General features: G+C 44.1%; 2 protein-coding genes across 3 annotated transcripts in view; one reads left to right on the top strand and one right to left on the bottom strand.

Moving 5' to 3' along the window:
* The window catches only part of WDR70 (WD repeat domain 70), a 132,715-nt gene extending 125,822 nt beyond the window's left edge, over window positions 1–6,893 (bottom strand). The window contains exons 1-4 of one of the 2 annotated variants that reach the window (XM_059873411.1): window positions 6,515–6,893; window positions 3,432–3,494; window positions 3,231–3,314; window positions 1,164–1,269 (exon numbers count right to left, since the gene is read on the bottom strand). In XM_059873411.1, the coding sequence (XP_059729394.1) occupies window positions 1,164–1,269; window positions 3,231–3,314; window positions 3,432–3,494; window positions 6,515–6,809 (548 nt within the window). In that variant the 5' untranslated portion in view covers window positions 6,810–6,893. Of the gene's footprint in view, window positions 1–1,163; window positions 1,270–3,230; window positions 3,315–3,431; window positions 3,495–3,584; window positions 3,651–6,514 lie in introns of those variants that run through there. The other variant, XM_059873412.1, reaches the window with a different exon arrangement.
* Window positions 6,894–10,386: 3,493 nt separating this feature from the next.
* Window positions 10,387–13,924, top strand: part of NUP155 (nucleoporin 155) — a 30,431-nt gene continuing 26,893 nt past the window's right edge. The window contains exons 1-4 of the mRNA XM_059873796.1: window positions 10,387–10,631; window positions 11,747–11,884; window positions 12,204–12,300; window positions 13,372–13,442. Of these exons, the coding sequence (XP_059729779.1) occupies window positions 10,496–10,631; window positions 11,747–11,884; window positions 12,204–12,300; window positions 13,372–13,442 (442 nt within the window). The 5' untranslated portion in view covers window positions 10,387–10,495. The remainder of the gene's footprint in view (window positions 10,632–11,746; window positions 11,885–12,203; window positions 12,301–13,371; window positions 13,443–13,924) is intronic.

Consider the following 13,924-nt stretch of genomic DNA (forward strand, 5'->3'; position numbering starts at 1 on the left):
CAATTAGAAGAATGAGATAATTATGGAAAGCCTCTGTATTGCCTGACCACTTTCCACCTTATAACTTGCTTAAATTGCTTATGTATATTGGAGTCATCCATTTACAATACACAATCATGTTACACTTAAGCTCTTGTCATCCTCCATTATGTCATCAAATGGGTATATAAGATCATCAGAAGCAAATGGAAGTACAGAATATTCTTCCTTGTGCACAAGACATACATAAAATACACAAAGTAGTAGTATATTGTGCAATGAAGTATTTTAGTGAGTATGCCCAGGTTTTCCAAAGACGAACAGGCAAAACTAAAATTTTCTAATAAAAATTTGTTCAGTGTGAAACTCTACAAGTTTGTCTATAATAAACTACGACATATAGGCTCATATAATAACCTACCACATATCAGCCCATAATATGCATATACAGAGGTCTACTAGAGTCTTGCATGGGTTGTTAAACTTCCACAGCTACAGGAACCTAAAAATGTACAATGCATTCATGTCTGCCAGCCCCGCCAGATAATGGAGTTATATGGTCCCCATTGCCCACCGCTACTTCTTTCATCATCATCTTGATGATTTCCCAGAATTTCAGAATTTAAACTACAAAATCCATAGCATATATTGCTTGTCAGTAACAGACAAAAGTTCAAGAATAAACATCAGACTGAAGTAAAAAAAAAAAAAAAAAGCTTTCTCTACATCATCATTACTCCATAAAATCTGCACACAGAGTCTGTCCACCTACTTTGCCTTCTTTTTCGTCAGGTGTGAACAAGAATATTCTATCTACAGGTGGGCACAATAGCTGCTAATAAAGTCATCACATGTTGTAATTGTATTTGCCCTAATATTTTCCAAAAATACATGGATAACAACACTACTCTATTTTTAAAAAAGTATGCAGAACACGATCAAGGAGGAAGCAGCAAAATTGCCTCTTAAATATACATAATGTCAGTATTTGCAAATATTGACATACTGACATATCTTTAAAAAAGAAATTTTTTAAAAAGTTTAAAATCGGTACTTGAACTGAAATACTTAAGATCACAAGACAAATTCACAGAAGCTAAATGATACTCATGTTAGCAAAACAAGCCAACACTCTCCCCAGATAAGAAAGCTGCTGCATGAAATCTCCCACCATATCTGAGTACCTTTCAGTTAATGTGGACCCAGGTCCTGTTGTACTGGATGCTGAAGCAGCATATGGAATTCTGAACTCCTTTTCAGTCTGCTCTTCTTTTTCTCTTTCACGGGCCTCTGAATAGGAAACCACAAAAACAAATAATCAAGCCCTTTAAAAATACTAAAATTACTGGCTTGTTAATGACAGTAAGACAGTTTTTTTCCAGACCTAGATGAAATACTTGAAAAGGTAACAGCAATTAAAGGATTTAAGATACTTTTTCATATATATTAAATTTCCATTGCTACTGCAACGATCACTCAACAAAACATCAAAAGGACAATGTAAACATCTCCCCGTTGTTCACTTGTACATGTTATCAAACATAAGCTGATTATATAAAGATACTGATATTTCAATTATTCTCAAGATTATACTAAAACAGTATGATCACTTGAGAGAAATGTTGATGTTTTCATAGCACAGAGAACTAAATTAGTGCAGTTAAAGTATAAAGATGTGTAAATAGGTGAATTTTAAATAATTTAAACACACTAAGTGTTGCTTACATTAATAGTTCCTTCGTACTACACTCATTGAAAAAGGATCCCTATGAAACACTGCAGTAAAATCAAAGCAAATGAAAACTTCCATCTCATATCATGTAAGAAACTTTGTGTTTCATCTCTATTAAATAAACAAAAAAGAAAAACATTTTTGCAGCAAAGCTAGGAAACGCTTTCCACTGAGGAGAAAGACAAACAGCTGCAAGATACAGAACCACAAAACATATTTTGATCTCAGCTCCACAAATCAGATAGTGGGGTAGACATATCCAGATGTTATCACGGTCATTCCAAAAAGCTGAAAAGCAGAAGTGTACCTCAAAAAATCAGAAAATAGGTGCTCACATTAAGCCACCCCCACAACACCTACACATTCTTGATTGCTATAGTCTCAATACTAAAATTTGTTTCTAAGTTAAACAACTGAATTACATACAAGCTTTATAATTTTTGGCAATATTGTCAACTTTATAAACAACAAACTGCTGTGTGCTTCTTTTACGGGTATAAGCCTAGAAACCTGGGGGTGGGCTGGGATGTGGTCTGCTGCAGGGTAAGGAAAAGGACAGACTCAAGATGCAGATCAAGATACCTTGACTTAAAAACATTGTATTTTTGCAATCTTACTGACTTTCCCAATTAAACAAATATATTACATAAATAAACAGTTCTTCATAAGGGAAGATAGCTCAAACTGAACAAGTAACAAACATTAAAAGGTTTCCAACACGGGCATGCATTGCTGTGTTTAGTTTCAGCCAACACAAAAAAACCAAAAAACCCAGTCTGAAGTGTATTTTGGAATCCTTTATATAGCTGAATTTCACAGTGTCCCAAAGTCCAAGAAGTCAATGAGCCTCCAAAGAGGTCTGATCTGATTCTGTATAGAAACAGAGCAATAAAAAACACGGCATCATAATAAAACAAAAGGCATACATGCTCCAAAAACTAGCTAAGGGGAAGGAGAAAGCATGAACAACTGGGTTGGCAGAGGGATTTGCAGAACACACGTGACTGCTCTCAGGGACCTTGTTTGAACTGATGTTCACTTGACTACAGGCAGCAAATGATACAATTTCCTCCATCTCCCACTACACCAGAAGGCAGCAACACACTTGTGGCCTGCTACACAACCTGCTCCTTGGTCTAAGACATACATTTGTTTTTCACTACTCTGCAGTCTCTAGATTAAAGCTGTCTATAGCATTTTTTCTTCCAAAATAAATACACAGCTAAGCAAAAGAAAAAATGAAAAGAGTTTGTGTGTTTTTCCTGTATCTGCAAGCTATGCCCCGCAACAGGCACTTTGCACATGCACACTGCTCTAACACCCTCAGACAACACCACCAAATTAATAACTCTTAATTTCATCGAGGCCCAAGCTGTTCAGGGCTGCCTTCCTCGAACAAAACTGCGTTTCTGGGTTTTTTTCCTACAGAGCCAGTCCCAGACACTTCAAACACCGCCCTGAGAGAGCAAATCAAAACATGTTTTAAAATGCAAGAGCCAACTACGCCCGCACTTCTCACCTAAGACTTTCCTGCTCCTCTCCACTGCAGTTCTTCTCGTCTGCTCAAACATGGCTTCGAGGTCGAAAGTCCGAGCCTTCTTCCCTGGAAATGAAGCAAACGGAGATTGGAACACAAACCCACCTGGGGCTGACAGGCCCCACAGCTTCGCCCCCGCTCCGCCAGCCAGCCCCCGGCCCCTCCGGCCGCATCGCCACCTACCGAAGCCGGAGAAGCCCATGGTGGACGCCAGCTCCGGGTCGGGTGTCCCCAGCATCTCTGCATCTGCAACGAGAGGGGAGAAGAAACCACGGGGGTGAGTGGGGTCAGCGGGCGAGCTGAGCCCGCCTCAGCCCCGGCGTCCCCGTCCCTCACCGCCCTCGGCCGCCGGCTCCATGCTACGCCTGCCCCGGATGCACAACAGGCACCGGCAGGAAGCGGGCGGGCGGGGACAGCCGCGCTTCCTTCCCAAGCGAAGAGACGCGACAGCGTCAGGGAGTCGGAATTCATGCTCCTCGCAGCGCCACGTAAAACTAAACCACGTTTCTGCGCCTTGTACAGATGCTCCTTGAGCTCTGCCAGGCTTGGTGCCCTGACAAATTATTCCCTGTGAAGCCTCCTCCAGGGACCGACCACCCTCTCGTGGGTGAGCTTTTTCCTGATGTCCAACCTGAATTTCTCTTGGTAGAGCTTAATTCTGTTAAAAACGGGACCAGACTCCCGGTACGAAAAGTGTTTCCAGCATTTATTATAATAAAAAGGCCTAAAGCAAGGGGGTTCGTGGGCCGAGCAGGAGCGTTCCCGTCGGGGATGCTGTAGCGCCGACGCTGGGGCTTCTTGAGCAGCGATGTCCCCGACGTACCAAGTGGAGCGGCATAGCTTCCCTGGATCACATGCCCCTTTTTATCCTGCTTTTCTTTGTCCCTCTGGATTGGTTTCTGTTTGGATGCTTTCATTTGCGTGAAGGTTTAAGGCGCTTGATTGGCCCATTACAGTTCTGTCCAAGCTGGCTCGTTTTGCTGGCGGGGTGGGGGGGTGGTACACTTTACTTAGGTGTAATATGGTACGTTGAGTACCGTATTTCTTATTTTAACCCTTTTAACCCCTTTTACAATATAATAACCAAACGAACAGTACATGCTTAACAACTATCAACTATTTTACAACAGTTTCTAACCTATTTTAAATTCAACTTCTACTTTTCTCAGTTTCTTGTACTGTTCAGACATATCTCTGGCATTCTGATCACTCTCTTCTTGTATTAACATTACTTTTTTGCCATTTTTCCCTGCTACGTTACCTTGTAGCACGATGCTGCTTTGGACAATGCTGGCTACTATCCGGACTAGACATGGAATTGCACATGGTAGTAATATTACAATTGCTAGCGTACACCCTACAAAAAAGGCCAATTTCTTCCACCATTTAGCGTTCCAGGTGAACAAGTTGTCCCACCAATTGGATTGTCCAGACAAGGAAGTCCATGTATTTTACAGTTTGGAGGGGAAATTTGGGGGAGGTAGCCCTAATTTTTATAGGACCACTTAATAAGCCCTTTTCCACCACAGTAACAGCAATACACATCATCTAATGGTGGTCTTTTCCATTTACCCAGTTTCTCTTTAATTTCTGCCCCTCCTCTTGGCTCCCCTTTTCCCATTCCTACACTTTCTCTTGCTACCACTACCGTAATTTTTGCTTTGGTTCTGTTCTTCTCCTCATTTCCCCTTAAATAAATTTTCAGAGCTTCCCTCAACAGGTCATTACTTCCCCTTTCTTGCCAGTCTTCCAGTTTTTCCAATATCCATCTAATGTCAGGCCAAGCTTTGGTATCAAACCAGACTTTTAATAATACTTTGCCCTCTGGTCCATCAGGATCAATGTTGGAATGTAGCTAAAAATTTTGTTTTATTCGATTTAGTCATGCCCCTGGGGACTCCTCATCCTTTTCTTGACTCCCATCAAATGCCAGTTTGGTATCGCTGCTTTTGAGTAGATTCTTCTATGCCTCTTACAATTAGGGTCCTGTAGTCTTGCATATTTCTCCGTCCCTTTTCCTGATTAAGGGAAGACAGGAAGAGGGGTCCACTACAGGGAGTTTTTGCTCACCCGGGGGTCCCATATGATTTTCCTTCTCCCAGATCCTTACCCTGCTGACCTTACAAAGCGTATCTCCTCCGGGGAGAAGAGGATGTTCATAATAGAATACAGCTCCCCCCAGGTATATATATTGGGACCCAGGAACTGATCTATTTGCTGTGCTGTGCCAGTTGGGTCTTCTATTAAACTAACTAGCTCTTTCTTAAATGTCCTTATTTCAGAAGCTGTCAGGGGTGCATTTACAAAACCTATTCCTCCTACCCCCCCACCTTGTGGAGCTTCCCTTAGAGGAAACAGCTTGTCCGGATTTATCTCTGGCCTTACACCACTTTTTGATCTGGTATTACAGTAAGGGCCAGCATCTGAAGTAATTTGACTGGCTCACTAATTATTTGTTGTAATTTTGGGAGGGATCAGTTGTTAGGTTGGAAGATATATCCAGAGGTTTTTTTCTCAGGGAAGGGTGTTGTATTCTGACTTAGAGGTGGAGCCTGCAGCAGATTAGTGGGGGTAGGAGGCGGCGGGGAAGAAGCATCAGGGGTGGATATATACAAGGGAGTGGGGTTGTTGGAGGGGGTTGAAATGACATGGAGATTCGCTGAGGAGATGAAGGAGAGGCAGGGATCATTGGAGGGGATAAAGATAAGTTTTGAGAAGCAGAAGGCTGGTGTTAAGTGGGGGGGTGGCTTGACAGTTTGGAGGAGGAGTTGGTGTGGAAGGGCCCTTAATCTGGTCGCCTCTGGTGTCAGTTCACCTGTGACGCTCTTTGTTATTCAAACCTTCGCCACAGCTCCCCACATGCCCGGGAAGCTGAAGCTGATTTGCGTGTGACTCACTCTCTTTCACCACGGCTCCCCACCCGCTCGGGAAACAATACCTTGTTTGCGGGTCACTAATACCTTTTTCCACAGCCCCCAACCCGCCAGGGGAACAGCGGATTGTCAGGCTTTAACGAGGCCTGCCCGGGTGCCGGAACAAGGAGGGTTGGGGGGGCGCCTCACTCGATTTTCCAACTTTGACTTCCCTCCATTCCCAGATGGTCTCCTGGCGGAGAGTCAGAATCTTGGTAGCAGGAGGTCCTCATATACTTCGGGGCTCTGAGCCGCTTGAGCTGCTGGTCCCGTCTCAAACACGCTCATGCTCACACACACACTCGCCCCGCGTCCCCTCGGGCCCTCCCCCGGCCGTGGATGGGTCATACTTACCGGCTCCGCTGTGCCTCACACGTGCCTCAGGCCTTTTGCCCCGGATAACAACGCAAGGTTCCTCCGTGGAGGACATGCGGCCGTCCCTTCGGCTGGACGAGGTCATAGCAAGGGGGTCCGTGGGCCGAGCAGGAGCGTTCCCGTCGGGGATGCTGTAGCGCCGACGCTGGGGCTTCTTGAGCAGCGATGTCCCCGACGTACCAGGTGGAGTGGCATAGCTTCCCTGGATCACATGCCCCTTTTTATCCTGCTTTTCTTTGTCCCTCTGGATTGGTTTCTGTTTGGATGCTTTCATTTGCGTGAAGGTTTAAGGCGCTTGATTGGCCCATTACAGTTCTGTCCAAGCTGGCTCGTTTTGCTGGCGGGGTGGGGGGGTGGTACACTTTATTTAGGTGTAATATGGTACGTTGAGTACCGTATTTCTTATTTTAACCCTTTTAACCCCTTTTACAATATAATAACCAAACGAACAGTACATGTTTAACAACCATCAAGGGAGTCACCAGCTCCTCCTGGTTTAGTATAATCAGACTTAATTCCTGCAACTAGATAATTTATAAAAACATTAAAGGGCACTGACCCTGAAATTGAGCCCAGGGGAACTCTGCCAGTGACAAGGCACTAGCTTCTTAATCTTGAGAAAATAGAGAATGTCCTCATTTGCCATTGTGCTGGTCTCAGCTGGGGTACAGTTGATCTTCACAGTGGGTAGTACAAGGCTATGTGCTGAACACAGTGATGATAATGTAGAGATATTTCTGTTGTTGCTGGGTGGTGCTTGTACAGAGCCAAGGCCTTTTCTGCTTCTTAAACTGCCACACTGGAAGGGAAATTTAGGGTGCACAGGAGGTTGGGAAGAGACACAGCCAGGATAGCTGACTCAAAGTCAGGATAGGTGGCCAAAGAGATATTCCAGACCGTGTGACATCATGCTCAGTATATAAATTGAGGGGAAGAAGAAGAGGGGAACATTTGGAGTGATAATGTTTGTCTTCCCAAGTAACCATTATGCATGATGGGATCCTGCTCTGCCGGAGATCACCAAACACCTCTCTGCCCATGGCAAGCGGTGACTTAATTCCTTGTTTTGCTTTGCTTTTGTGTGTGGCTTTTACTTTCCCTATTATACTCTCTTTACCTCTACTCACAAGTTTTCCTGATCTTAGGAGTGGGGTAGTGAATGAGCAGCTGCTTGGGGCTTGGTTGCTGGCTGGGGTTAAAGCTTAACAGTGATGTAAACCCTGCAGGGTTTGAGGTTTGACTTTATAATCTTAATTTGGAAAGCAGAGGCTCAGGCTGGATTTCCTTTCTTGAGCCATGTGCCTCTCCCACAAGTGAAGCTTTCCAGAATGGATGCTGGACCAGTTGAGGAGCAGAAAGTCAGTGCAGTCTAGGCAGCAAACTTCACTTACAAACCAAACTCCTCTGGAAACCCAATTTTCTCCCAGTCCAAAAATTTCCTGTGACATTTTGCGAATGCCAGTGCTGTTCAGAGCAGACACATCACTTGAAAAAAAACTCAGCCTTGTTAAGTTAAAAACCTGATACAGTCACACTGATGTGTCACCCCAGATTCTGGAAAAACAGCAGCCACATGAGGCCAGTGCCATGCAAAGGCTATTTACTCTGCTTTTACACCTCAGCTCTGAACAGAGGCACTGTGCATGCCTCGGAAGTCCCCATGTTGTCCTGAACATGGGCCTGTTACCCAGTATGCAATTTGCACACTGAAGTGAGGCATTTCTATTCCTGTATTTCTATTTCTTTATTCTTGCTTGTGCAGAGAAGGGAGGTGGGTGTTAACTCACAAAAGGCTGGCCTCCTGATAATCAGAGCTTTACACTATTTATACATTTTTACATACAAAGGTATCAACATTGATCAGTTACAAATTACTTAACTTTATTGACTACTACTCAAACCTCTATTTGCTGGTTGTGTATCTGGTTTCTTGTGGTTACTAGTGCAGGTGCTGCTCTTCTAGTTGAGTCTGGCATCTCTTTTGAGTAGGTGGCTAATGGGACATGATCACTAACTCCTGGAATTAACTTTCCCCCAGTTACTGCTCAGTCCTGCTGATTTCAGTTCTGGTGGTTTTTGTTCAGCCAGCCCATTCACTTTGGGATTGTCTTCTCTTTTCCTCAAAACAAAAGATTAGCCAAGTGTACAATGTTCACAAGGCAACTGCGCAATCATTACTGTCCAGCCAGTTACAGATGAACAACCAAAAAAAACCTGCAAAGTTTGACTCAAACCTGTATTCAGATCTTTCAGGGGTCCAGTCTGGAGGAGCCTGATGTAAGCTTGGTTTTGGCTTGTAGCAATGCACACAAAATCACAGAATCACTGGATTGTTAGGGCTGGGAGAGACCTCTTGAGGTCATCTAGCCCAAGCCCCTTGCCAAGGCTGCAGCAGGTTACATGGGAACATATTTAGATATGGTTCGAGTGTCTCCAGAGAGGGAGACTCCACAACTTCCCTGGCATTCTGTTCCCATGCTCTGCCACCCTCAATGCAAAGAAGTTCATCCTCATGTTGAGCTGGACCTTCTTGTGTTTTAGTTTATGGCCATTGCACCTCAGTCCTATCTCTGGGCACCACTGAAAATAATCTGGCACTGTCCTCTTGGCACCTGCTTTTGATATATTTATATACATGAATAAAATCCCCTCTCAGTCTGCTCCAGACTGAGACAGGCCCTGTTTTTACAGGCTATCCTTGTAAGCAAGATGTTCCAGATCCCTAATGATTATAATATTACCCTTATTTCATTCTATTATTTATTCATATTGTTAATTACTACCTACTAGAATAATAAATCTTATATTCTATTAGTATATATAATTATTACATATATATATCTTACATATCTAAATTATATGCATGATATATTTTTATATTTTCTTGTATGAGAACAATTACTACTACTACTGCTGCATTTGCTGAACCCTCTGCTTGTCTCTCTTGGATTTTCTTTCCAAATCTGTATGCCTGTATCAATCTGAGCTATACTGCCATTCCACAGTACCCCAGGCTGGCATAAAATACCCACTGAATTATTTATGTTGGAAAAGATCTCAGAGACTGATGGGTCCAACCTTTGACTGATCCAGCATATATATGATATATGTGTGATCCTAGACCTTGTCTTTGACTGGGCTATCACCGGGGCCCAGCCAGAGCTATTGTGCCTGCAGAGCGGGTAGGGAGCTGCCCAGGGCCACCTTAGAGGCAAAGAGGCGCTTCCCACTGCTCTTCTCGGGGCTACCCTGTGCCTTTGAGGGGCTGCAGAGCAGACCACGCCTGTCCCTCGGGTGGCCCTGAGGATGCAGGGCCAGCCAGCCTGTTGGAGCATATCACAGCTGTGATGGGTCAGGTTGGAGAGACCACTGTGGGTCATCTGGTCTGGCCTCCCTGCTTAAGCAGGGCCATCCCAAAGCACATCACACACGACTGTGTCCAAACAACTGGGTTATCTCCAGTGAGGGAGACGCCACAGCCTCTCTGGGCAATCTGTTCCAGTGCTCGGGCACTGCACAATAAAGAAGTTCCTCCTCATGCTTAGGTGGAGCTTCCTGTGCATTAGTTTCTGCTTCTTCCCCTCTGCTCAACCGAGCAGAGGCTGGTTCATCCTCTTGAGGTCCCCTCTTGGTCTGCTCTTTCACTGATCTTCTCTGGCAGCGACCACCTCCCCTCCCCTCCCCTCCCCTCCCCTCCCCTCCCCTCCCCTCCCCTCCCCTCCCCTCCCCTCCCCTCCCCTCCCCTCCCCTCCCCTCCCCTCCCCGCAGGCACCGCCCACCGCCTGTGCCGAGCCGTTCCTTCCCAGCCCTTCCCTTCCGCTCTCCCGTTTCCCGCCGCCGGAAGTAGCCTGCCGCGCGGGGCCTGCCGGGATTGGGCGGGCGGTGGAGCGGCGCGAGAGCGCGGCCCCGCCATCGCCGTGTCGCCGCCGTCCTTCTGTCGCCGCTGTCGCCTCCGTCGCGATGCCAGCCGCCACAAGCACGGCCGCGCCTGCTGCGCAGGAGGCGCTGGAGATCGCCGGCCGCATCATTGACCGGCAGATCCAGGACGACCGCTGCTACCCGGACTTGTCGGAGCTGCTGGCGGTGCCGGCGCCAGGTGAGTGAGGAGCGCCCGCTCGGGGCCCTTGCGGCCCCGCGGCCCGCCGCGGGCCGGCCTCGGCCTACACGGCCCGGCTGGATACCCGTGCGGTCTGTGGGCTCTGCTTGGGGGCTGGGGCCGGGTGTGAGAAGGCATCTCGGCCGCGGGGTGGGGTGGGGCCGTGCGGTGTCCGCTTCAGTGCGCGGGTGAGAGTTGTGGACGTGAGCACTGTAGGAGGGCAGGAGGGCTGGGCTTCAGGTGCCTTCTGTCCCTCTGAAAGGTGATGGAATCGGCTCTAATTTTCCATTCTTCGTATTGGGAAGTCCCGTGCGGAATGCTCTTATGATAGCCACGTGCCCACCACCATGCCTAAGTTGCACGCAGCCTGGAAAGCTCTCTTAAGCTTGACTTTCTTTTTTGTCTGCAGCTTTATGTCACGCTTGTGGTATAAGATGTACTTCCTCCCCCCAAAAATTCGTTTTGTTCTCCTTAACACGTGGAGGCAGCATTTCCTTCTTCATAGTGCAGACTGGCAAAGGGGGCTCCGAAGAGTCATTCTTGTCGTGTATATCCAGAGGTGACTGGATGTAAACAAAGAGCATCTGCCTTCTGTTGTGCCGTGATGGCATGGCCACAGTGTAGCTGCTCTGGTAGTGTCCTGGATACACAGCACATAAAACAGTGAAAATATATATAGGTATTTTAAGTCGGTCCTGGAAGTACAGGCAGCATTTCTAGGTGAAGAAATATGCTTCTGGCTTGTTCATGTGAATGCCTGGCCATACAATGAAAAAAGCACTGCAGGGTATCACAGAAAAAAGGGGGTAGAGAGTAGGCTGGAGTCCAGGTGAGTTGTTATAAGAGTTTGTTTGCAGATCTGTTTGCTCTTAGTTCATTTGAGATTTAGATTTATTGTTTGTGGTTTTGCTCCTACAGAAACCTCTGTCCACATGTATCTTGTGAGTAGTGATACTTTAATGTGTAAAGTCTCTGCAGCATTAAGGCATTTGATTTTGTTTTGTTTTTTTGTTTTTTTTTTTTTTTTTGGTTGGTTTTGGTTTTTTGTTGGTTTTTTTGTGGTTTTTTGTTTGTTTGTTTGTTTTTTAATTTTTTTTTTTTTTTGGTTCTTGCAGGTAGCCCTACTGTATCTGGTATGTCAGATATGGATTATCCTTTACAAGGACCAGGTTTGCTGTCAATACCCAATCTTCCGGAAATCAGCTCAGTCCGCCGAGTCCCACTTCCACCAGAGCTAGTGGAGCAGTTTGGACGTATCCTTATGTAAATAAATGTCCTAGATTGTGTAAGGAGTAATATTAGAAACAGCTTTTCTCCATATTCTTCTTCCCCAGTCTTTTTGTCAGACTCCCAGCAAAAAACTTCAATGTTGTTTGGGTTCTCTTAATAGCACTTTAAGTGGTAACAAGGCTCATTTGCATAGAGTTGTTTTTGGAATTGGTTTCTTAATGAAGAATAAAAGTATGCAGTTTGTATAATACTATATTTTAATGATATTCTTAAAATGCTTTGAAGAGGATTTTGCCGTTGCTACCCAAAATGCATTTAATCCTTACATCAGCAGTGCTTCAGATATGCAGTGCAATTGTATGATGGGAGTATTTCCAGAGATAAGCAGAGCTTGGCTGACCATTGACAGTGACATCTTTATGTGGAACTATGAGGATGGGTACGTAGAGGATGCATTCCTAATGATGTTCTGTTGGTATTGTACCAGAAGTAAGCAACTGGAGCATGGGATGTTGTTTACTGGAAGCATGGAGGAGTGCTGGTCAGTTTAATTTTGCTTAATTCCTTTTATGTTTTACTGAAACTTTTGAGTAGTAAGTGTATAATGATCTGTAAGAGTTAGTAATATTGCTGCCAAATCATCCACAGGTGAGAGAAAAGAAAATGAATTTGCTTTGGGTCTGACATATCTAATAACCTAAAGTTACTGCTCTTCTTATGCAAGGGCTTTGCTGAAAAAGTAGATAAAAATCCCTCTAATTGCCTAACTTTTATTGGTAGATTTAGTAAGTACTAAGACGCATGTGCAGTGACAAGTCATTCCCACAATGGTAAGTAATAGGGCATTAATATTTTGAAGTATTGTAGTTGAAACTCTCCATTCTTGCTTATTTTATAGATGTGTAAAACTGAAAAGAAGTTCGGTACATATTGAAATGGCAATGATCAGTTTATAGTTTGCACGTTTGCGTCTTTATTTGCCCACATAGTAGGCATTTGTGTAGTAAGAATTGCTTTGTACATGTTGTTGCTTTTCCTAAAAGAAACACCCAAGGTTCAGAATAGCTACTATCTATACATTTACATTGTGTCAGACCATATGAAATACATTCCCCAAAGAAAACAGCACTGCATGCTGTTAGTGGTAGATAGTGGGGAGTAAGTTGGGAATTTTTGCATCAGATAATTTTCACGGGGAAAAAAAAATCCCATGTGATTTCCTTTTCCTGAGGTTAATCCATATTACAGGTGCTGCATTGTGTAATTCAAAATAGGCTGTATGAATTAGCAAAATCTGAAAATACAAAATGCTGCAGTTGGATTTGCATTGAAAATCAACTGTAGGACCTTCTAGCAACTCAAGTGACCTGCTTTCACTGAAAGATGTAGATGGCTTCAGAGTGTTGCAAAAGCATCAATAATTTTTAAATATACATTGATTTTATTTACCTTGTTTTTATGTGATGTTATATGACAAATTTCATGCAGTTCTTTGTGTATTTATTGACAGAGGAGATCTGGCTTATTTTGATGGCCTCAGTGAAACTATTCTTGCAGTGGGCCTAGTAAAGCCAAAGGCAGGTAAGGAATATTATGACAGAGATTAGAATTGGACAGTACTGAACCTTCTGTGTATTTTTTTCAGTCTTTATGTATATATGCATTTGTATTTTATACAAATCATGCAGTGTAATGTAATATAAAAGCCAAAATATGTTTTTGGGCTTTATATAGGTGTAGATATTAACATGCATTTGTATTTAATGCATGGATGTGGCACTTGGTGCTTATGGTTTAGTTGACATGATGATATTCAGTCTCAAGGTTGGATTCAGTGGTCCTGGAGGTTTTTTCCAGCCTCAGTGATTCTATGTTATGTGTAAATATGTACACACAGACTGGGGTTTGTTTTGATTTTATAAACATTAAAAATTAATTATGAGCCAGAAATAATGTATAGTATAACAACTATTTTCACTGATAAGCTTGCATTTTTTCTCCACATCAAGCTTTAACATCTGTGCTCTTCATAAATTTACATATTCAAGTAATAATTTCCATGA

The sequence above is a fragment of the Haemorhous mexicanus genome, chromosome Z (assembly GCF_027477595.1).
Source record: "Haemorhous mexicanus isolate bHaeMex1 chromosome Z, bHaeMex1.pri, whole genome shotgun sequence".
Taxonomy (NCBI): domain Eukaryota; kingdom Metazoa; phylum Chordata; class Aves; order Passeriformes; family Fringillidae; genus Haemorhous; species Haemorhous mexicanus.